The sequence below is a fragment of the Nannospalax galili genome, unplaced genomic scaffold (genome assembly GCF_000622305.1).
Source record: "Nannospalax galili isolate Female #2095 unplaced genomic scaffold, S.galili_v1.0 scaffold362, whole genome shotgun sequence".
NCBI lineage: Eukaryota > Metazoa > Chordata > Mammalia > Rodentia > Spalacidae > Nannospalax > Nannospalax galili.
The window spans coordinates 1066789-1090866 of record NW_008348785.1 but is presented as its reverse complement, the minus strand read 5'-3'; the positions used below and the strand labels follow the sequence as shown (position 1 = coordinate 1090866).

The following is a 24078-nucleotide window of genomic DNA, read 5'->3' as shown; positions in this document are numbered from 1 at the left end:
TGTATTATTGGTATTTATCATTTTAAACCTTCTTCACTATATATTTGCTTCTCAGTCTTTTCATGTGTGCAAACCCCATTTTGTACAAACCAATGTGTAGCAGCTTGGTGGAGTTAAGCTTACTTGAGGCTATCTTACTTTGAAGAGAAAGGGGAATCTGCTACCACTACATGACTCTTTTGATACTGGACTTAAAATTTCCTCCTTCAGTAATCACTAATGCAAGCTTTTTTGATACTTTTAATATCCAACCTGCGGGAATGCTGGTGACCCTCAGGACATGTTGATTTTGAATGTTTCTGATTGATGATTTCTGTAGATGTCTACTGACCTCATGATGAACTGCCCCACTGTTCTTCATGTAACCGTCCCTCAGCATGTCATTGTCCCAGTTATGGACCATCTGCCACCAGAGACCAGGTTCAGAGGTCCCTTGCCAGTGAAATCTGACACCTCTATATTCACAAGTGTGTTTTCTGGAGGGCAGTTCATGGTGTCTCTCTGATAAATACACTCACTTGATTTTTATCATCTCCCACTTTAAAAGAAATATTTATTTTTAGTTTTATGTATATGAGTATATTGCCTCCATGTATGTAAGTGTACCTGTGTTGTGAGATGTCTGTGGAGGTCAGAAGAGGGCATGTGATCCCCTGGAACTGGAGTTACTGACAGTTATCAGCCACCATGTGGGTGCTGGGAACTGAACCTGGGTCTTCTGCAAGAGCAGCCAGTGCACTAATGGCTGAGCCATCTCTCAGTCCCCATCTCCAACTTTTGATGCTGCTAAACACAGTGACTGAATTCAGTGTCCTTACCAGCTCTCATTGTAGCTTTTGAAACGTTTGTCTTGTTTTCAGAAGGATTTTCTTATAGAAGGCTTTTATTGCACATAACACATCGCTTGTCACATGGCCTTCTGAGGTACCTGTAGTTTGCTTTTCTTTTACTTTTTATTATTTTTGGAAACTTTTAAGAAAAGTTGGAAAGTCCTACCAATTATTTAAAGGAATCCCGAAAAACTGATTGTGTGGTCTTGTTCTTATTTTTGTTTATACATTTTAGAAAAGTTAGATTTTAAGCCCAAATTTGTGAGGTGAGATTATGGATGAAGTTTGGTAATCAGATGAAACAAGCAAGCAAAAGCACCTTTGAAAAGGTCTGATACTTACAATGGGAAAATTTAGAGTTTTAGGAGTTTTACATACAAAAAATATAGCATTAAGGGCCTCAAATGTGGCTCAGTTGGCAAATCTTGCCTAGCGTGCATGAAGCCCTGCTTTCTGTCCCTGTCACTGAATAAAGCAGGCCTGCTCGTGCAGACCTGTCATCTTGGTATCTGGGAGGCGGAGGCAGGAGGATTAGGAGGAGTTCATGGTCATCTTTAGCTATCTAACTAATTTGAGGCCAGCTTGGGTTACATAAGACCCTGTAAGTAAATAATCAGATAAAGCATTCAAGCTGTGTCTATGACGTACATTAATGAATTGTTGTACTCTGCAAAATCTGTACAAAATTTATGAAAACAATTTCTAAAAGAGCATTTTTATTGATAAAAGCTAAATATGAGTTTGGATACAAACACTTTGGTTGGATAGTGACTAGGTAAATGTTTGAGTTTTTCAAAATGTTGATTTTTAAAAATTTTTATTGAATTTTTGTGTATTTCATACAGAGCATCTCAATCAATCTGAACCATCTTTATACCCCTTCCCCACTGGCACCCTCCTGTAGCTCCCCCACTGGAATTCACATATTCTGTCATTTGTCTTAAGGCCTGTTTTGTCAAGTCAGTGTCCCCGGATGTCCCTCAGTACAAGTTCATCTTCTGAGGTCTAGGCAGCCCATCTCGAGTCTCTCGCTTTAGGAAGATCAGCTCTTTCTCACCCAGAAGTAATCAGTTGCCAATATTTCTTCAGCTAAGATTGGGGTCAGTTGTCCATTTCACCTGTTCTTTGCTGGGCTTTTGTCTATTTGAGTTTGCATGGCTTCTGTGCATGCTGACACATTGCTATAGATTCATATGAGCAGGGTCCTAGGTGCTTGTGGGACTCTCTTTACATATGGTCATGTACCTCCTCCCTGGCTCTTCCAAGCTTTCTGCCACCTCTTCCGAAATGGTCCCTGAGCTTTCTGCAGACTCTTAGTCTCTACTTTGGCCATTTGTGACCTTTGTGTTCCTAGTCCTCTGTTGCACAAAGGGGCTTGTATTACTCAGGGTTCTCCAAAGAAACAGAACCGGTAGAATGAATATATATGTACAGAGATTTATCAGCTTAGCTCACAGGATAGAGTCTGAGTAGTCCAACAATGACTGCACCACACTGGAGAGGCTGAGAATCTGTAGCCGCTCAGTCCTCAGGGCCTGATGTCTCAGTAGTCCCAATCTGTCGCTGAAGGTCTGGCAAATTCCTAAAGATCAGCTAGTCTTCAGTCTACAGCAGCAAGATGAACTCACCATCGAGAGAGAAGACAAGCAGCAAGAAGCCCTGCATTCTCCTCTGTAGTGGCCTTTTATACAGCTGCCATCAGAAGGTAACACCCACATTTAGGGCGTGTCTTCCAGCTTCAGATGATCCAGTTAAAATCTCTCTCATTTCAGTCAATCCCAGATCCAGTCAAGTTGACACCCAGGATTAGCCATCACAGGGCTTCATTAATGAGAATTGAGATACTCATTATTGTCTTCTTTACCCCTGCTCTCTGTTAGGTGAAGAGTTTGCATTGTAGATGTGCCACTTAGACTTGGGCAATTCACAATGTCTGTGTGTGACCAGTTGTGGTACTCTGTAATAGTCTGTAGTGCAAAAGAAACTTCTTTGATGAGTGGTGACTGGGATATTTGTCTGTAAATATAAGGATACATATTTTGCACATAGTAAGAAATTACGTTAATCTAGAAATGTGACGTTTTGGGGTTTTCTTTAAAATCTATGTCCACTCCAACCATGTGTATTTGGCTATGTTTACAGTACCACACATGAGTTTCCTCCCATTGAGTGGGATTTTAGTCCAGTTAGGTAGCTGTTGATTGCTCCCATGATAAAAGTGCCACTACTGTACCAATATCTCATGCAGGTCATTGATGTGGTTAATTTGGTCTTGAAGCTGGTGTTGGACCATCGATTGAAGTTCTGCCTTAGCACCTTGCATAGGGCTTTCCAAAGCTATATATATGCAAGACTAGCTGAGAGCTCGCCTTCAGGGGAAGTGGTTCCAGGTCAGTTGCAGCTCTGTTGCTCCAAATCCTTTGTCTGAAGTATGTTCTGTCTTCAGCAGTAGGGTCTTACCTTCAAGTTCAGGGAGACCATCAATGGCTGTGGCAATAGCCTGTGTAATTTTAGGACTCTCTTGGACCACCCTGGCCAATAACTCAAAGGAAGGCTTCTCCTGTCTGGCACTGTTTCTTGTTATGTAGCCTTTAGCTATACACATGGACTCATGTAGAGATAATGTACGTGCAATTTGTCATTAGCTTGTTGGACTAATATGATTCCCTTTGTTTTTTAAAAACTAGCTAGGCATTATCTCTCCTCTCTCTCTCCTAGGAGATTGATACTATCAAGGGAGAAATGGGAGAAAAGAGGACACTAAATGGGGGAGTCACGGTGTAAGGGTTAGATAGGGAGAGAGAAAATGTTGACTTTCGGCAACCATCAAACAACCATCTGTTTGTAACTCTAGTTCCAGGGGAATTGAATGTCCTATTCTGCTCTCCGCAGGCATTGTAGGACATGGGTACATTTACATGCAGATAATACACTCATGCACAGAAAATAAAAATGCTGCCAGGCGTGGTGGTGCACGTCTTTAGTCCCAGAACTCGGGAGGCAGAGGCAGGTGGATCTCCATGAGTTCAAGGCCAGCCTGGTCTACATAGTGAGTTCCAGGACAGCTGGGGCTACAGGGAGACCCTGTCTCAAAAAAAGAGCAAATCAATCAATCAATCAATAAAAATAATAAAATTAAAAAATAATTGGTCCCTTTGGCTACTATAAAGAATTTTACCGCTTAACTTACACTTTTTGCATGTTATTATCAGATTAAGATTTGAGATTAAGTATTTGACTGTTTCAGAGTACATATTCAGTCCCAGCTTGATCCAGTTTTATCATGCTTTCTTATAAATATTTGGAAAGACAGTGAATAGGACCCTGCAGGCTGCCCTATTTTTAATCTTTCAGAACGTCTATTTTAGATCTGATCTTTTATATTGTACCAGTGCAGAGGACACTTTTGGCTGTGTAACCTGCTGTGCTTGAGTGGGCAAGACCAGGGAAGTCCTGTCTTTCTCAGTGTGACCACAATGTGGGGGATGGGAGGTCTGGGGTGCTCAGAGAGCAGCTGGCCAGCTATGTAGACCATTGAGCTCAATGAAATCAGCTGTTTTGAATAACTTCTGTTCTAAGCCACTGATGTATTTGATGCCCCAATGGCACTGAGATACAGTGAGATGTTTCAGAAGGCACTTAAGGCAGGAGCAAAGAACCCCCATAAAACAATGACAGAATGCTAATCATTTGGTGTATGTCCTGGTGGAGCCCTTATCTTTAAAAACTGAGACATTGTATGTTTTTCTTTGTATTCTGGTTTCTCATACAAAAGTATCTTATGGAAATCCTCTTAAAGAATCCAATGTGAGTTGGGTGTGGTAGCACACACCTTTAATACCATCACTCAGGAGGCAGAGGCAAGCAGATCTCTGAGATTGAGGCCAGCCTGATCTACTATAGTGAGTTCCAGGCCATCTGGGGCTACAGGGAGAACCTGTCTTGAAAAACAAAACAAAGATCCACTATGGAAATGATTTGACTTTAAGGTTGTATATAATATGTTATGATCATATGACGATTGGTTCACCAGTTCTCTTCAACAGACCGTTCTTTTCCTTGTTTAAACTGCTATTGCCTGAAGCAGCTCATGTCCCCATGCACGTGTCCCTGTATTTATAGTGCTCTGGTTCCTGTGGCAGAGATGGGTGACCATGGTGGGGTATCCTGATGCATTCATTTCTCTTTTTAAAAAACATGGCATCTCACGTAGCCCAAGCTGTTATTGAACTTACTGTGTAGCTGAGAAAGACCTTAAACTCCTGATAATTCCTGCCTCTGTGTCCTGAGTGCAGGGATTACAAGTGTCTGCCTCCACTCCCGGTTTGTGGTACTGCGGTCTGAACCCAAGGCTTCCTACGTGCTAGTCAAACACTCTACCAGCTAAGCGACACCCCTACCAGATATGTCCATATTGCTTTCTGGAACAGCCTTGGCTTATATTTCTCCATAGCCAGTGCCCAAGAGTGTCTTCATCTCTTTAAGTAGTAATAACCTCTCTTCAGTACCTGACTGGACATTAAGTTAGAGTCATCGCTGCCATCTTCTGTGAACACTGGGGAATTGGAACATGTTTCCTGTCATATTGGCTATTCGCTTTTGCTGTTTAGGGCATTTTTCATCTTTTACTTGGGTCTTGATTAACTTTTTAAAAATATTTTATGTGTATGAGTATACTGCCTGCATGTGTGTAAGTGCACCCATGTCGTGCAGTGCCCACAGAGGTCAGAAGAAGGTGTCAGATCCCCTGGAACTGGAGTTAAGGATCGAATCCGGGTCCTCTGCAAAAGTAGTCAGTGCTCTTAACTGCTAAACCATCTCACCAGACCCAGCTTTTTTTTTTAAATAGAGCTAATTATATAGAATAGGTGCCAACACTTTGTCATCTGTGTTATAGAGAAATATTCAGGCCAGATAGGGCATTCTGAGGTATTACAGCAACATGCCAAGTTTCATCCCCAAAAGAGTAAGTAAATTGCTGTATTTACGGTAACCTATCTGATGGAAGCATCCAGGTGAATTACGGTATCGGTGGGTATGGTGTGGTCACCATGTGGAATGTTGAGCTCACATGCCAGCTAAGCTTTGAAGCCCTCAGCTTTCAGACGCTCTTCACCGCCATCTTATGCCCATGTGCGAGAGGCAGTTAGATCCCTGAGCACCACTGTGCTAGTCACTTTTCTGTTGCTGTGGTAGAAACACTGACCCAAGCAATTTATAGAAGGAAGAGTTTATTTGAGTTTACGGTTCCAGGGGAATTACAATCTGTCATGGCGGGGGGGCATGGGGGCTGGGGGGGGGTTTTTTGAGCTTACGGTTCCAGGGGAATTACAGTCCAGCAGGGCAGGGAGGCATGGTGGCTGGAGGTGGCTGGAGGAGGAGCAGAAGCTCAACTCTCACATCATCACGCAGGGACAGGAAGCAAGAGACCAAGTGGAGATCAGCAAGGCTTTAATTCTCTAAGCCCACCCCCAGTGACGTGCTTCCTCCAGGATAGCCACACCTTCTAAAACCTCCCAAAACAGTGCCATCATCTGGGGACAAAGTGTCCGAATACTTGGAGCCTATGGGGGACATTCTCATTCAAACCACGACAACCATGATCCATAGGTCCTCTCCTTCTGGAAATGAGACCCTGAAATCTCATATTCTCCTTTTTTCTTTTAGAAATCATGCCATCCTCGAAGCCTCATCCTCCTGTCGTTGGCAAAGTGACTCACCACAGCATCGAATTGTACTGGGATCTGGAAAAGGAGAAACAGCAAGGCGCCCAGGACCAGTGGCTTCGGTTCTCCATTGAAGAGGAGGACCCCAAAATACACACTTACGGCATCATTTATACGTAGGTGCAAAGCTGAGTTGCTTACCTGATTATTTCGTTTTGCTTTCCTGACTAGAACAATTTTCCATGGTCTCAAAGAAGTTGCTTACTCTGAAATTAAAGAATGAGTCACTATCTAGAACAATTTCCACAGCCTCAAAGCTGCCGCTCACTCTCAAATTGAAGGATGAGTCTGTGTCACTTGCCTTTACACCCGTTTTATGAAAGGTGACTTTTGGTAATTAAATATTAGCAGTTAGCTTTGGAATTAAACTTCCTGTACCTTTGAGACACACACATTAATATCTAAAATTCAAAGACATAAAAAGATCCATCAGTGATATCAACAGAGGTTACCATTGGGCTGTTTTGTTCGTGGATGTGGGATGGGGGTGTGTGTTCTCCACTGTGGCTAAGGCTCTGCTTTTTGTGATACATGTCCCAGATTGGCCTCTGTTTCAGACAAGGTCTTTTCCACATCAGGGCCTCACTTCTCACTTTTTTTTACTGTTTTCTTGTGATTTATTTGGCCAGTCTTTCCCAGCAGGTGACTCCTAGGTGCTGCTCAGAGGGCCCCAGGGATCTTGCCATCCTATCTGTCCGCCAGGCAGCCCCCCTCTCAGATGGTGTTTCAATACCTCATAACCCAGAACTGTGCTGGAGCGGTTTTCACATGCTTGCCTGCCCTGTCCTGTCCTGTCCCGTCTCCCCACCAGTATTTGGGCTGGACAAGATATAGATCAGATCACCACACTGCTTAGTACTCTGCCCCAGCTCCTAGACTGCTGTTGGCAGACTGTGGGGCTCACAGAGTTGCTACCCCTGTGCAAACAAGAGCTGCAGGAAGAATCCAGGAGTCAGCCTTCGTTAGCCTTCATGCCAACTCTGGGTGACTGACTTCTCCTTGGCAGATTTGCCATTTTCAAAATAAAGTCATTTGTTTCTGCGACTCAGGACTACCAGGAAGAGACACAAATGAATTTTTAGAGTCTTTGCTGTAGTTACAGACAATTCAGAGGAGCTTGTGTGGAAGTCACACCTTCCCTGGCATCTTGGGGCAATGAATTGCAGTGCGTTACAGCCAGTAGGCTGGTACAGATGCAGTCAGAACACAGAGCACTCTGTTGCTGGTTTGCCCTTTCTTCCAAGGGGTGTGGTGCTGAAGGGCTGGTGGGAGGAGATGGGGGAAGCTGGATGGATGGTCACCTAGCAACTCATCTGCTCTCATTCACAGCACTCTCTGGTCAACTCTCTTAAGTGCTCCCTCCCTCTACTTTATCTGTTACCTGAGTGGTAACATCTGGGATATTTGAGAGGCAATTCCCTGTATCTACACAAATAATAGTATTATCTGAAATATATTTACCATATGAAAATAATTTTGGAGACTGAATCCCCAATACTGTTTAATCACATCACCTATTCTACCATGAGGTGGTTTCTGTGAAAGCAAATTTTTATATATATATGTCTTGCCTCTCACTGAACCTGGTGCTCTCCCTCCCTCTCCAGCTGCCTGCCCACTGGGCTGTCTGGGCAACAAGCCCCAGTAATCCTGTTCCCCCTCCAGTGCTGGTGTTACAGGTGCATGTGGCCACACTTAGATTTGTTAATATGGGTGCTGGGGAATCTCAACTGAGGTCCCTGTTTGTTTGCAGCAAGAGCTCTTATCCACTAAGCTACCTCCCCAGCCCTAAAGTATGATATTTTAAGTATTTCTATGGAGAAAGCGAGAGCCCCCTCTATGTGCCCCATTCTGTGCATGGCCAGGGGCCGGGCCAGCTGTCCTGGTGTGTTTCTTTGCTCCCTCTTGGCTGTACTTTTGCCAAGCAACCAACTTCATCTGTGGAGACCGCAGCCTCTGAACTGGTCTCTGTCAGGCCAGAGCAAGCACATCTCCTGCAGACCCTGGTCCAAGGGCCTTGGTGAAAGGCCTGATTTCCTTGGAGAGTTGTGCACAGGAGCCTTGGCACTAGGTGGCAGAACTGTACTACAGTAACCTCCACCTCTGCTTCCTTGCTCTCCTTTCTCCAGATACCATTAAAACCAGGGAACGCCTGTCCTTAACCAAGTGATTATCTAGAGTGACACCGGTCCTTGGCTTAGGAACTTCTTCCCCCTTGGTAGCTTGGTTCTGGTCTGTCACCAGGTGGCCTTGTGTCAGTGGAATGGTCTTTGGCTTGGACTTTCTTGGAGCTACGTGGTCATCTACTTTTGTGGGGTCTCCCTCTGTGCCCTCTCAGAAGGCTAGGCTATTCCACCCTGTTTTATGACTGGTTTGTGGTGTTCCAGGCCCTGCACTGCCCAGACGTTTGCTGATGCCGTGCATCTTCTTGCCTCTCGGCCCATCATTCTGTCGCACAGGTGGATTTTCATTCTCATCTTCTCTTTGTCCTGTGTGGCTCTCTGTTGCCTGGAAGGCAAAGGGCACAGTCCTCAGAGCCCGATTCCCCAAGATTTTGTTTAATCAGGTCCCATATTCCCTTCTGTAGGTGGTTTCATTTTAAAAGCATAAATTGTAGCTGGGTGTGGTGGCTCATGCCTTTAATCCCAGCACTAGGGAGAGAGATCTCTGTGAGTTCGAGGCCAGCCTGGTCTCCATAGCGAATCCAGGCCAGCTGGGGCTACAGGGAGAGCCTGTCTCAAAAAAAAAAATTAAAAAAAAGCATAAGTTGTGTATATATGTATACGTGTATAGAGTGTTATAGAGTGTGTGTACAGTATGTATGTGGTGTGTGTGTGTGCAGCTTGCCCACACCTGGCTTTCTTACTACCTCTTACTTCTGAGCACAGACCCTGACTGATGGACATCTTGGCCCTGTGCATATACCCTGCCTTTTCTGCATATATGTTTCTTGTTCTCCCTGTTTGGACACATGTCCCTGTCACCTGTCCCTTCTTCCACCCATGTCATACTCTACCTCAACGCAAGCCGCCCTTACTGATTGTCGTGCCACCTTCCTATGACGATTGGGACCCACGTCACATGTCTCATCCATTCCACTAGCTGTGTGACTGAGTGCCCACCATGTACCAAACACTGTTCTGGATGCTAGAGATGTGACTCTGGGGACAGACACATTCTTCATGGTAGGAAAACACATGATAAATGGAATGCAGAAGTCACACTGTGTCGCATGCCAAGCGGTGGCAGGTGCTAAAGAGGAAAGCAGGGCTCAGCCTCGGGTAGAGGGGAAGAGAGGCCTGTGGGGGAAACACTGAGCGAAGATCCGAAGCAAGTGCAGGCTATGGGGGTGTGTATGAGGTAGGGCAGTGCCATGTGGGAAAGCCAGAGGTGGAGCGTGGAGGAGCGAGGTGAATGGGACAAGGTCCTAAGAGGTAACCGTTTGGGTCTGTAACTTATCCAGAGAATATTGTATGAAAATCACAAAAATTTAATAAAAAATAAAATTTAAAAAGGAGGGGGGAGTCAAGGATGCCATTAAGCTGAAGAGAGGCAGGGGCTGCATGTTTTATGAGGGCTGCTGTGGCTGTGATAGCGATCAGGCTGTGGGAGCCAGGAGCCAGGCAGCAGGGAGGGCTAATTAGGAAGCTTTTGCTATAATTGAGGTGGGAGATTGGAGAACAACATGAGAACCACTGGAACACAAGATGTGCTTTAACGAGAGATTTAAAAAATTTGCTAGTGTAGCTGGGCACTGTGGCTGCTTGGGAGGCTGAGGCATGAGGGTCATGTGAGCCCTAGAGATGAGGACCAGGCTAGAGAGCACAGTAGGACTTCATCTAAAACAAACAACCTTAAAAAATTCCAGTGCAATAGACCTATTAGATATGGGTATGGATGGTCAAAGGTCATCGAGAGAGACTATGTGTGTATGTATAAGTGCACACATGTACGGTGGGGACCAGCCCTACACAAATTATAGCAAGGATGCTCATTTCACGATAAAATTCACTTAATCGTAAGAATAATTTGTTCCAGGCTGATATATTTGAGTTCTTAAAATTATAATTTTCAGCCCATGTAGTGATTTTAGAGCTTTTACATTTATGGTAAGTGTATTTATATTTCTCACACATATATATTTTGTTTTCATATTCAAATGCTTTTCTTAATGCCTTCGGAACTATTTATTATCTAATATTGCTGTATAACCAACTGCTCACACTTAGTAACTGGAGGCAGAAGCAAGGGTATGTGCAGTGTGTCTGTGCATGTGTGTTATGTGTGTGCTTGCATGCATATCTGTACATGTGTATCTGTGTATTTACATACTGTACTTGTATGCATATCTCTGTGCATGTATGTGTTTATGTGTGTGCTTGTATACATGTCTGTGTGTGTGTGCATGCCTGTGTTCACATATGTCTGCCTGCTCATGATCTGTAGCTTGGGCCGTGTCAAAGCCCTGGCTTCTGCTCCCGGCAGGTACAGCTGTGCTAGGACTGCCCGGTACCTCTGCTGGCGCAGGGTCCTGCCTAGACTTCTTCCTTTCCATCACTGCCTGCTACATTTCAGGGGCTATGTCTTACCAAGAGGCCTCTCTGAGCAGGGACCTAGAATGCTTCATGGCCGCTAGTTTCTTAGGGCTTCTCCCAGTGGCCCAGTGCCACCCAGCACCACCCCTACCACTTTTCCTCCTGTTCCAGGAGCAGGACTAGACCCTGCCTGTGTCCCTGCAGGGATGGGAGGGTCTGGCCTCCCTGCACCTGTGACTTCTTTTGGGCAGAGAGGCGGTTTCAGGCACAGGTGGTACCAGATTGGGACCGAGTCTGTGAGCAAAGAGCCAGGAGGCAGAGCCTGCGGTCAGAGGCCTCAGCGCCGGCCGCTTTCTCGGCTCCATCGGAGCGGAGCCTGAAGTAACGTGTGGTACAGAAAAGGCATGCCGTGTTACCTCACCGGAACCTCACTTTAGATAAAGGAGAGAAGGTCTTCGTGAGCACTTCAGTTATCGAAAGGGTACTGGGGGCTTTGAGGGTGTCTGGATCTCGGAGGCATCTTCCCTTGGGTGCCCCTGGGCTCATGCATTCAGGGTCACTCTGGATGGGGCATACAGGACCTTCTTTTGGGGTTGGTGTCCTTTGGACCCCACATTCCATTCTGAGGCATCATGCCTGTCGTGGAGGTCAGAGACGGGCCCTGTGGGACTGACTCCCTGCAGTGCCTTCCTCCTACTTCACTGCCGGTGCAGAGGAATGATGTCTGATGGGCTGGTCGCGGGGGGGGGGGGGGGGGGGGCGGAACGCCCCGGGGGGGGGTGTTTTTGGGGGGGGGCGGCCCCCCCGGGGCGCGGGGGGGCTGCTTTTGTGAGGAGAGTCGCGGTGCGGGTCCAGCAGGCTTCTCCGGCGTGCCGCGTCCTGGAAGCGGGGGGGGGGGGGGGGGGGGGGGGGGCGCAGAAGGCCCCAGTGGCGGCATTCTTTAGGAGGTACGGCTCCAGCCGGGGCCAGTGGAGGCTCTGTTCTGTGGATACACCTTTCATGTTACCCTTCCTTCCCAGGGGAGAGACGGCTTTTCTGGCCGGCTCTGGGGCTGGAGAGGCGAAGCTGTGTGGTTACCTGGTAGTACATTCTGCCTTCTTACCTCTGAAGCCACGTTATGACTGGACTCTTCCTATCCTTGACTGCTCCTTTTACCAACCTATTAGCAGGGGATAGGTCAGCCCACTAGGGGCTGGTCCATCTCAGCCTTGAGTTTATCCAGGGATGCCTCCCAGCCTGGCCCAGAACTTTCTAAGAAACTGGCACTGTTTGTTTAAGTTGCAGGGTGTAGAACTTGTGTATAAACGTTTAGGTTGAAAGCTGGGTGTGGTGGCACACGACTTTAGTCCCAGCACTTGGGAGGCTGAGGCAGGCAGATCTCTGTGAGTTCGAGGTCAATCTAGTCTACATAGTGAGTTCCAGGACAGCTGGGGCTACAGGGAGACCTTGTCTCAAAAAGTCCAAAAAAAAAAAAGCAAGTTTAGGCTGAATATCAACATCCTTGAAGAGTTAGTTTGTGACTCCCAATGGATGGTTTTGGCCTCCACAGAAGTTATGCTGAGGATGAGAAATCAGACAGAAAGACATTCGGAGGAAACAATGGTGTGCTTGGCATGCACAGAGCTCTGGGGTGTGTGCTGAAGGGAGGGAGTGTGTGCCCAGAGGGGAGTGGACAGAGAACAAGCTACACAGTGTGCATCCCAGCAGATCCCCAGCTTCTGAAGCCCAAGGACAGGAACATTTAGAAACAGACTTGAAGAGGGAGTTCCTGGAATCTAGTCAAATACGCATAAAGACTTTTGGCCGAAAAGGGAAACCGAGGGTTGGGTGATATCACGGAGTACATATAACCCTGTCCCTGTTGGAGGCATGATATCCTAGAATGTGTGCCCAGGCAGAGCCATCTCCTGGACCTCCCTCACAGAGGCTGGCATTTCCCTGCACCTGCTGGGTACATTCTGCCCAGTGTCCTCTGAGCAGGCCGGCTGGCCACCTCACTGCGTTTCCTGTGGTCATTTTTACAAACTCCAAATTGTTGGCCTTGGTATTCCTTCCTTCTGGAGCCACGTGAACTTCCATTTGGAGCCTCTAGTCAGATTTCTACTGCAGAAGCATTCGGTGCCCGTTGACCACCAATGTTCCTAGAGGGACCTAGACATGTGGCACTGTGTTAGAGCTGGTTTTTGTGGGAAGCGAGCACAGCTGAGTCAGCCAGATGGCGCCCTGGCTGGCTGCCAAACCTCGTGCTGTTTACTCCAACTCTTGGCTGATTGCCAAGGCTCGCGATTCCCGCTTGTTTATCAAAAGTATAAGCCAACACAGGTGCTGCCAGCCTAACGATCTTGCTACATGCCTATGAGCTACACTCTGCCTGGCCGCTGCACGTGTGTGAGCCCTGATTGGTACCGGCTGGGGGGAGGGCTGTTGGAAACGCTATATAAAGAGCTGAAGTGTGTAATAGAAAGAGAGCCAGCATCATAGTGAAGAGAATAAGAGAGAATAAAGGAGAAAGAGAAACAGAAGCTTGAACCTCACCTTGGTGTCTGTGTCGTCTTTCCTGGACTCTGCTGGACAGAGTCCTGGCTCGCGGCAGGTTTTTACTGTGCTGACTTCCTAGCTAGACTGTGAGTTGCTTCTGAGGAGCAAGCATCATTCATTTGATTTCTTCAGGTCTGTTCCCTGCAGCATCCTACCTGTAGGAGTGTGCAGCTATTTGTCAGCACCCCCCCCAGAGATCCTAGTCACAGCTCTTACATAAGCAGTTATCTTTCAAATGTGAAACTTTGTCACTTGAAGATAAATTTCATGGTTTAACATAATTATTTCTCTGACAGCATGCCAACTACACACCAGGCACTGGTATCGTGTGATTTTTTATTTTATTTTTTGGTGGGGTGGGTCAAGACATGAACAAATGTCTATTTATCTAGGTGGAGAGCCAGAGATGCACCAAGGTCACAGTTTCATGAAAGTCCAATTTGGTGAACCAGTGAGTTTATGGTGGTTACTTACAGGAGTGTGGACGACTCAAAGGCAGCTGTTCCACTCAAGAGCCCACCCCAGCCTGGTGCTGACTCACAAAAGCTGCACCCCCAGAGCTCTCTGTAAGGCTCCAGGCAGCTGGACAGGAGGAGACCGTCTCCCTCAGGCAGCTCAGATGCTCTCCTGAATCTTGACTGGTTGGAGATTCTCTTGGGTACAGCTTCCATAACCCTAGGGAGGCACCTTGTGAATCTCATTCCAGATACTTCCTGAGACTTGTGAGTCATTTACTTCTCGGGTCTCATGAGCCTCCCCATGCCATGTTTCAGTTAGGAGGAGACTGCCACACAACTGGCGAGGCCCTGTGGGCCAGGGAAGAGGTGGCATTTTTCTTAAGGAATTGTGTGAAGCAGGCTCAGGCCTGTGCTGGAGGTGGACAGCATCAAAAGTTGTCTCCTCTTGTCCCTAGCTATGAGGGATGCTGCTCAGGCGACCTGGAGCCATGTGTGTGTCTCTCCTCCTGTCTAGGGGATATGCCACGAAGCACGTGATTGAAGGTCTGGAACCAAGGACACTGTACAGATTTCGACTGAAGGTCACTAGACCCTCTGGAGAGTACGAGTACAGCCCAGTCGTCTCCGTGGCAACGACCAGTGAGTACAGGCATGCTCTGTGACAGGCAGTGAGTGCAGAGGTAGAAATCAGCTGCCTTTTCCTAGGCCCTCCCTTTCTAAAGCTGAAAGACTCCGCACCTAAGCCCTGTGATGTTTGCCTTTGGGACTGGTTTACAGCCTGGATGAGGGAAGGCCAGTGAATGCTTTTCCAAACTGGGAGAGCTGACTTGGTGCCAGGACTATCCTGTGGATGGGCATTGGGCAGGGGTGGAGTTAGTTACCTGTCTGAGGAAGTGGGCCAGCAGGGCTGGGCTGAGAGCTGCCTCCTTGGTGAGAAAGAACATCTCCTGCACATTTGTCCTTGTGTTTCTTGCCTGGCCACATACATCTGGCTCCTGGGGTAGTGACAGCAAGGAAAATCATGATCAATGCTGCCAGACCACAGGGAGGGGGAGCCCCACAGAGGGGCCAGAGAGCCTGGCCACATCGCCTCTGACCACTTTGGCCTTGTCCTGGCTTTCTGACATTTTCTGCGACTGGTATTTTAAAATATCTAAAGATGCATGTGTTCAGTGTCATCTTTGAGGCAGACTGTCGTGCATATTCACCCAGTCAGCGGCCCACTCACGGACAACACAGGTGAGATTTTTTGGGGGGTGGGGTTGCGCAAAGGAAGTCTTTTTGAGTAAAGTTCTTTTTGGTTTTACCCAGTATGGCTCTGGGCTGGCTTGCTTGAGTTCTGGAGCTTTCACTGGGCCTTCAGGGGTGTGCTTCTCCATGTGGGCTTTTGTGTGGACTGAAGACAATTCAGATTTTCAGCTACCACCTTGTACCTTCGACTGCAAGGATGGAACAAGGGACTGGTCCTGGATGAGCGGACTGCAAGCAGAGTTAGTTAAAGCTGAGAGGGGACTTCACTTAGGTTTCCAAATGGTGCTTAAGCTAGCCGTGAAACGGTAATTTCAGAGGAAGCTTGCAATAGTCAATAATGGAGATGCAGGTCAGGTAGGAGGGCCTGCTCCATAATCTGGTGGTGCTGAAAGCTTGGTGTTTGCAGGGAGGATATTCAGCCTCTAGAGCTCTGGGGAAAGAAAGCAGAGCAGCGGAACAGAGGTGGCTTTGCGCACAGAAGGAGGGCCAGGGCAGGCAGGGAGAGGGGGCACAGGGCCTGATGCTCTCCCAGGCGCTGCTCTACTTCCTCCTGACCCCTACTGCTCCAACCTCCCAGGCCGTCCTTGGCCACTCCCCTCCCTGCCTCTGCACCTCATCCCTGGAGCATCCAAACCCCTGTTGTGTCCACTGCACCTGCTCAGGGCTGAGTTGGCTCAGGGATGCTTCTCTGTGAGCTTTCCCCTTCCCCACACACTAAAGCAGGGGCTCAGCGCCTTCTTATTTTACATATTTGTCTGCCTTTTGAACTTCGACTTACATTGTGGGCTCTTGAAGGGTGGGTTCGATGGGTCTCTTGTATGTAGAACTGGATGGGGGGGCAGACAATGAACTAAGACCCGGTGGCAGAATTAGGAATGTGAAGAGAAGCCGGCTCGCTCTTATGTCTGTTGACAGATCCATTTCCCACCAGCTGGGTGAGTCCACCTGAGCCTGCCAGGAGAGGTACACACAGCGGGTTCTGCGAGCCGCCATGGTGGGCTTCAGGTGGTCTACTGTCCCACATCAAGGGACCCAGGGGAGAGGCTTCTGACCTCCTAGCCAGCGTTCACATGGAGTGCTTTCAGGAAGGTAGGGATCAACTTACCTCTGCTGGTCAGCTGACAAGGGGTGTGCCTTGGCCAGGTGTGCCTTCTCACCCCAACTTCTGGGAGGCAGCTGATAGCTGCATAGGCATTTGTCACTGTAGGTCCACAGCTTCTGTGTAGTTAGATAAAACCTCCCAGGGGACAGAAGCAGGCTGGTGATGACTGTGTTCTTGACTGTTTCCTTGCTAGCCACTGCACAAGGCTATCGTCATAGCCTCACAGAACTCTGCTTGGAGGTGGGATTGGGGTCTTCCTTGTGGCTGAGACAAGCTTCTAGCTCTGCTGATTGACTGCTGTTCCTTTATTGTATTGTCCGACATCCGATGCAGGCTCTCTTAAGTAGGCAGGTGATGCCAAACAATTAAAAATGCTCACATTATACGGGGCAAGCAAAAATACTTCTGTGGGCTAATAATTTGCATTCAGTGCGAGAGTGTTTTAATGAATCACAAAAGCATGCACTTTGTTTGAATAAAAGAGCGTGGCTCCCCCCCGCCCCCCGCCCTTCCCAGGTAAAGTCCAGCTTTTGCTTAAATGAAGCGTGCAGTTTTAATCTGCTGGGCCCTTAAGAAGAAAGAAAAGCAGCTGCTACTTGTTAATTGAAAATATCTTCTCCAATGAGCTCATGACCCATTCGCTGCTTAAATAAAGACCTGAATTCCACTAAGGAAGGTGTTCTCACCGTCTTATCATACCTGGTCATATCTGCAGCCAGATTGATCCTCTTACGGAGTGAGACGGATGGCTTCCCAGAGCCCCTTCTGCCCTGTTCCTCCCAGGGTTTCTGAACCACTGAGTACATTGCATCCAGATCATCTTCCCCATGAGCTGGACAGTTTGATGTCTGCAGTTGTAACTCTTAGAGTAAGCACTACACTGTCAGATGCACCAGGGCCAAGGTCCGTCTGTTTTATATTAAGTTGCTCTTGCAGATGGCATTCCCCTGACCAGGCCTGCAAAGTCTCGAAGAGCTCCTGGTGGGAGGACTGGAACATGTTGCTCACCCTGGAATTTCCTGTCTGCTCTTCGTGACTCCTGCCTGGAGTGGGATTAGGAGTTGCTGTGTATGGCGGAGACGAGGCCTTTTCAGTTCGGTGCTGTGTCTTTGTGAAATTCACATCAGCAGATTTTCTATCTGGGTCTGGAATTCAGGTTTCCAGGCCTTTTTTTTTTTTTTTTTTTTTGTTTTTTTTGGAAAGGGTCTCCCTGTAGACCAGGTTGGCCTCAAACAGAGATCCCCCTGCCTCTGCCCCCAAACTTTAATCCTGAGGGATTAAAGGTGAGCCCCCCCCATACCTGGCGCCTTTGCCCTCTGAGCCACCCTGGCAGCCCAGGTCAACAGATTTTTCCAGGGCACAGTCAACATGGCTTCCCTGGAGATTTTCAGCCATCCTTTGCCTTCCTGTGGCTGCATCTTGGAAGGCTGAAGACTGCCGACCAAGCTGAGAAAGGGCTCTCCGAACTGACTCACGTTTTTGCTTCTTTTTTTCTTTTGGACTCAGCAAGTGAGGGTGATGAGAAACGGTGCTGCTCTCCTGCCTCTGTTCCCAGAATCCCCTGGGAAGCAGCGAGGACTCCTGGCAGAAAGGTTGACTATATGACATGTTTATTTTAGCTGTGTTAAAATTAAGCACCTAGATGCCTTGGTTTTTGTTCTAAACGGTACCCAAGCTCATAAGCATGAAATGAACTTGTTTTGTTTCCCAACATTTGCATGTGTGCCGAGCTTCCTGGTTAGGATGCACCAGGTAGCAGCCCCATCCAGAGCCCTCACTGTGCAAGTAAGGCAAATACCGCAGGGCAGAAGCAGTCTGTAGAGAGATGGGAGATGCTGCAGATGCTTCTAGAACTTCCTTGAAGAGCTGAAGTTCACTCACACTTACTAAAGATTTTTAGTCATTCACTTTTTTGGGGGGTGGAGGGGGAAATCACATTTATTTTTACTCTGTATTAAAAACTTGATAAGAATGGAAACGTATCATGAATTGGTCCGATACAGCAACACTTACTAAATACAGCCCTAGGTGGGACTGGCCATGAGTGCTCGTGCTACCCATCACTAATTGCTGACCGTGGACAGCTTAGCATTCATCAGACCCTGATTTTGTGACTTGGGGAATTTAAAAAGCATGTGTGAAGTCATATATGCACCTCATTAACAAGTTTGAATTTAGGATACTTTTCACATTTTGAAATTCTCTGGAAGTGAGATGAGTGTTTCATGCACAAATCTGTGTGACTTGCTTTTAGTAGCAGTTGAATTTTGAGTCACAGAAATGGACATTTTGGTGGATAACAGATTTCCACAGGCACATTCCTTCTTCCTCTTGGTGGGAAGAGGGGAAGGAAGGTGGTCTGTCAGGTTTGTTCATCTAAAGTATAGAGGATCACATGATGGGTGACTTTAGGTCCAGTTCAGTGTAGCCCGGAGTTCTCAACATTCTGGGTCTTGGGTCTGAGTACTTCCTGTGTGATGGCAGGCTGTCTTGTGGGCTGCAGGACACTAAGCCATGTCCTTGTCCCTCTCTGCTAGTTGCTAGTGGCACCCCCAAACTGTGACAATAGAAGGTTGTTAGACATTGCTCAATATCCTCGCTAGTATAAAACCCTGTCACCGTCCCTCTAGTAACATCCTTGGGCTGGGCAAGACCTTCCACAGAAGGAAAGAACAGCTAGGCCCTTGGCTTTGAAAGCTTATTACTTTCATTTGAATGAAGGCTTTGGTCTAAAAACACACGTGGAATGATGTCAGGGCATACAACAGCCGAAAGACAAGCTTTCACAGCTTGGTAAGCTCTAGAAGACAAGATGGTTCTGAAACAATTTTAAGTTGATGTCTACTGAATTCTACATGAAAAGACAAAGGGGTACAACTATTCTGACCCGAAATGCTCCCAGGTTTACACCACCAAGTTTGCTTGGCACATTTGACACCTTGTGAGGAGATAAGAGCAACCCGGCTCCCCTGCCTGGGGCCAGAACTTGGCCTTCACAATGAACAGGAACAGAGCCGTGGACTGGCCTCTCCAGGCTGCCCATGAGAGGGAGTGTTGCGGGGGTGGCAGGGTGAGTACTGGAAGACAGTCCAGGTGCAGAGCTGTGAGATGGGTTGTGCAGGCACTGGCTATGCTCCCTTACAATGTAGAATTGTAAGTAACGGGCTGAAGGTGGGTTATAATGTAAATCAGCAATGGGGGCCTCATTATCATTTTCTGGGGAACCCTGTGACTAGCAAACTAGATTGATTGTCTAATGATATTGCTTAGATCAGGAACTACAGACTGAGGTCAGGCGGACTTTGCAAGCATGGAGGATGGCTGGGCATGACAGGACGCAAGGGAATGAGGGAACACTGTAGCAGACGGCAGCTGCCGTGCTCTTTCTTCAGCCACATGTGCTGGACATGTGTGATGTGCCAGGGGCTATTACAACTGTTTCGTTTTTAGACCCTTGATGCACACTCACGCTAGTTTAAGAAATTCGAACGGCATGGGATGCGGAAGAAGCAAAAGCACGGACTAATGGCTGGACGATCAGCAGCTTCCTGTGGCTGACTGTGCTGCTGTTGCTGCTGTTGCTCTGCCTCGTCCTCATCACCACGGGGTTGGTGTGGATGGTCCCCGTCCCAGTCACCACCTGTCCCCATTCCTCTGTTTTTTGTCCCTACTGTTCTCTCCTTGACAGACTGTCATTTCCCTTGGAGGATCTTCTCCCAAGTTCCTCACGTCCCTGTGGGTATGAATGAACCCACAAACTGGCCTACAAACTCAGGGAGTCAAAGTCAGCATATGCACCATATTTCTGGGAAGAACTAAAATTGTCAAAATCAAATGCTAAAGCAGTGTGTCCTTTGTTGTTCAAGTATTTTAGCCACTCTGGCAAATAAAACCAACATGCATGACAGTGGCTGGGATTTCCTCGCTCATAAAGAAACATTTGTTAAGCCTTAGGACATCCTGAAGGCTTATTCAGATACGAACACTCACAAAATGTTACCTTATAACTTGAAAATATATCGAGTCTTTGGGTCAGTGTAAAGTTTCTCTTAACATTTGAAAAGCAGGTCTTTTTCAGTAAAGGAAGCAGTTGTGTAGGAAATGTTAGCCCCACTGACAGGGGCAGCCCGTGCCTTCCTGGAAGAGAGCATGAATGTCCGTCCAAGGCCACAGGAGGAGAATGAATTGTCCTTCGTTGCCCCCTGCATGACTGCTTTCCATCTGATTTCTGCAGGGGAGCCCTTAAGTAGCGAGCACTTTCATCGAGCTGTCAGTGTGAACGATGAAGATTTGCTCCTTCGAATGCTTGAAGGAGGGTGAGAACTTGGCTAGCTTTTGTTTCTTCCTTTCTTTCACTGCCCACCAAACATGTAGACATACATGACATAGCTTTACTCTGTACCCCTCCAATCCCCCATGCCACTGAAAGTCCCTCTCAAATTTATCTCAGGTGACCAAACTTAGTAAATAAAGATGGTCATAAAGACCCATGCGAGATGCAGTTAGTGGTTATTTGATGAAAACTGTAAAAGGGAATCTCAGGTCCAGGCATCATAATTTATTCCTAGAAACGAGTGCTGTCCCTTGCTTATCTGTCTCAGCGCTTAGCACACGTCACTGGGAATGCCTGCATATAAGTACACAGGAAGCTAGGGAATCTGAACCAGTTGTGGGGGATGCCAGATGCTTGCTAGGTCCCTAAAGAAATGTGATGGACAGCCACCACCCACGTGCAGGGACAGTGTCTAGATTTCTTCTGGAGTGCAGTTTCATTTGCCTCAGAAGACAAGTGGTTTGTGAGCTGGGGCTTGGCGAGCTGGAGACGGGGCTCCACAGAACAGCAGTGAGAGGCTGTGCCTGGTTTCCTGAGCAGCATGTAGCCAGTAGCTGAGGTGTAAGCTGAGGCTAAACCCCAGGTCTCCACAGATTCTACTACTGCTTGGTGGAAACAGGCACCGCGCTAACACGGCCCTCAGTTCGTGCCAGAAGGCTGTGCTGGCTGCAGAGGTAGGATTGCACAATGGTTTTGAGTTGACGGGAACACCTATTTCAGGGAAAACGACCCTTTTCTTAAAACTCAAATCTTTAAAAAATATTAGGGCATTGGCATAATATCTTAATGGCCCAGGAGAGATTGAGATTTTTGGTAAAATGAACCTTTATAGCCCTTCTGGGCCCTTCAAAGAGCCATCACCCAAGGGAGCTTGCTGTGCATGTTAACCTCTTTTCTCTGTTTTCCCAAGCCATGTAAAGATTGACGTGCCCAATAAGTTTGGCTTTACTGCCCTCATGGTCGCTGCTCAGAAAGGCTACACCAGGTATGGTGCTTCCTAGCTGCTGTCCAAGTGAGTGGTAAAATTTCCCTTTCCCAAGGCTGTGGTCAGGAGGTAGAGGCTTTTTCCTCTTCCCCACACTGTCTCATGTCCTGGCTTCCAAATTCAGTGGCCTGTGTCATGGGATTAGACTGTACACAGGAAGTTTTCTGTTCCAGTCGCACATGTACTGTGTGTGTCTGGGGAACAGTGGTGATTGGGATCTGAATTTCTTTAAATATAAAAGGTGAATGAGGGACATTCTGGGTAACAGACTTCTCCTTGAAGGCATCAACCTTTGATTCGATGCTGTGCCCCATTATCTGTTCCACAGCGTTAGTTATAAGTGATAACGTCCTATTTTTCAATTATATTTTAATTGTATAATGTTGTTTTGACAAATAATAGAGCAGTGCTTTCATTTAAATGTTGCCATTTGATCATACATTAAACATGGCCATTAAGATGACAATGAACTGCTTTTGGCAGACCAGTTTGTACCACATGGGCAAGGTTGAGTTTAATGAATGATTCATGGGAGACTGAGGCCCCATTTTGGGTGGGGAGCAGTTGGTTTCCAGTGTTTAGGGCTCTGTCTTTAGAGTTGTAGAGTAGAGGAAGGCATTGCAAAGTAGTCTTCAAAGCGATTTATCTGGCTACTTTTACCATTGTTTCCTTCAGGCTTGTAAAGATCCTTGTTTCTAACGGCACAGATGTGAATCTGAAGAACGGAAGTGGCAAGGACAGGTAGGAGCTGGGAGGCCCCGTGGGGCTGCACAGCCACCTGTCTCACTAGGCTGGGCCCACAGTGGGTTTTACCTAACTCTCACATTTTTTCAGTTTATTTTGAAAGTCCTGAGAGGTGGTGGGTCTCATCAGAAAGATGCAGGTGACCAAAGCTGGCTTGTGCATGTAAGGCTTCATTTATCAGAGGCATCAGTTACAACCTGTCTAACCTCCAGCTCAGTAACTGCTAGCTATTAAGGTGGGCACCATCAGCTCTGCACTGGGCACATGGGTCATAAGTGCCTGCCTTGGGCACTTGGTTTCTTTTGGGACTCTTGATACATTTCAGACTATCTCTACTGCTCAAGAAACCCGGGTGTTTATAAAGAAGCATCCAGAAGTCAGAATCAGACCCTACTGTGGAACTTTCCTGAGGTTTCTACCATGCGAGCTGGGGGCATATCAGAGAGAAGGCATGGGAAGAGCTTGTGTTCAGTTGTAGGGATGTTGTGCAAGATTTAAATGCTGTCTAATTAAATTAGATCTAATTAATTCAACACAGCCAATATTAATTAAATGACTACCACATACCAGGCACCGTGCTTGGTCTTGGGTTAAACAGGGAGGAGAAAGTGAAGCCATTCCTCAGGAGGCTGTGGACACACGAGGCGCACACACTAAAAGCTTGAGCACTGCATGCACCAGCTGAGATCATTTGCCACATTTTGTGTGTTGGTGCCTATTTGTGTGGATGTGCATTAGTGTGGAGGCTACCATTTCACTTAAGGATTTTCTTCAGGAGATATCTGTGTTGCTTTTTAAAAGAAATTTTAGGTGTGTGAGTGTTTATATGTATATCTGCATATATGTATGTGCACCACATGTGTGCAATGCCCACAGAGGCTGGAAGAGGGCAATGCATCCCTGGAACTGGATTTATAGATGGTTGGTTGTTAGCCACCATGTGGATGCTGAGAACCAAATCCAGATCCTCTGTAAGAGCAGCCAGTGTTTTTAACCACTGGAAAATCTTTCCAGTTTTCTTCCCGCCCCGCCCCTTGTTTTTTGAGACAAGGTCTCTCATTAGCCTCTAGTTTGCTGATCCAACAAGGCTGGCTGACCATCAAATTCCATTGCTGCTCCTGGTTCCACTTCCTCACCCAGCACTGCAGATATAGGTATATGATTCACACCCATATTTTTACACAGTGGTAGGGAATCTTAACTCAAGTTCTCACATTTGCTCAGCAAACACTTCATCTACTGAGCCATTTCCCCAGCTCAAAATATGAGTTTCTAAAACCAGAAAGCCCATTCGCCTTGCTCTCTGGGCACTGTGCAGTGACAGATAATATTTAAACACAAATTTCAAAAGTATTTTCTAAATGACTCTTAGACTAATTTGGAGCTATGCCATCAACTCAAGAAGTTTGAAAAGAATGTCAGTTTACAAAGGAAAAATGTAAAAAAAGTGGAAAACAGGAAATATTTGAAAGAGAGCTAGAAATTGATTAATCAAAACATGAAAGCTAATTGAGAAACGTAGAAGTTACCTCTTAACCAAAACCAGCATGGCCAACCAATCTCTTGTGCACCAAAG

At 47.0% G+C, this 24078-nt stretch overlaps 1 protein-coding gene and 1 long non-coding RNA gene across 6 annotated transcripts in view; one reads left to right on the top strand and one right to left on the bottom strand.

The window, feature by feature from the left end:
• Fank1 (fibronectin type III and ankyrin repeat domains 1) overlaps nt 1-24078 on the top strand; it is a 129123-nt gene that overhangs the window by 94518 nt on the left and 10527 nt on the right. For all 3 annotated transcript variants that reach the window (XM_008845989.2, XM_029569818.1, XM_008845990.2), the window contains exons 2-6: nt 6498-6672; nt 14602-14726; nt 20675-20756; nt 21684-21758; nt 22434-22499. In XM_008845989.2, coding sequence (XP_008844211.1) covers nt 6498-6672; nt 14602-14726; nt 20675-20756; nt 21684-21758; nt 22434-22499 — 523 coding nt within the window. The remainder of the gene's footprint in view (nt 1-6497; nt 6673-14601; nt 14727-20674; nt 20757-21683; nt 21759-22433; nt 22500-24078) is intronic.
• On the bottom strand, nt 13990-17337 carry LOC115072491. Of its 3 annotated transcripts, none has more exons than XR_003851549.1 (5): nt 17140-17337; nt 16444-16778; nt 16117-16289; nt 14969-15082; nt 13990-14435 (listed from the first exon to the last, which is right to left on the bottom strand). It is a non-coding gene; the product is annotated as an uncharacterized LOC115072491 (long non-coding RNA). The 3 variants fall into 3 exon arrangements; XR_003851550.1 differs by having other exon boundaries at nt 13990-14304; XR_003851548.1 differs by lacking the exon at nt 13990-14435 and having other exon boundaries at nt 14725-15082.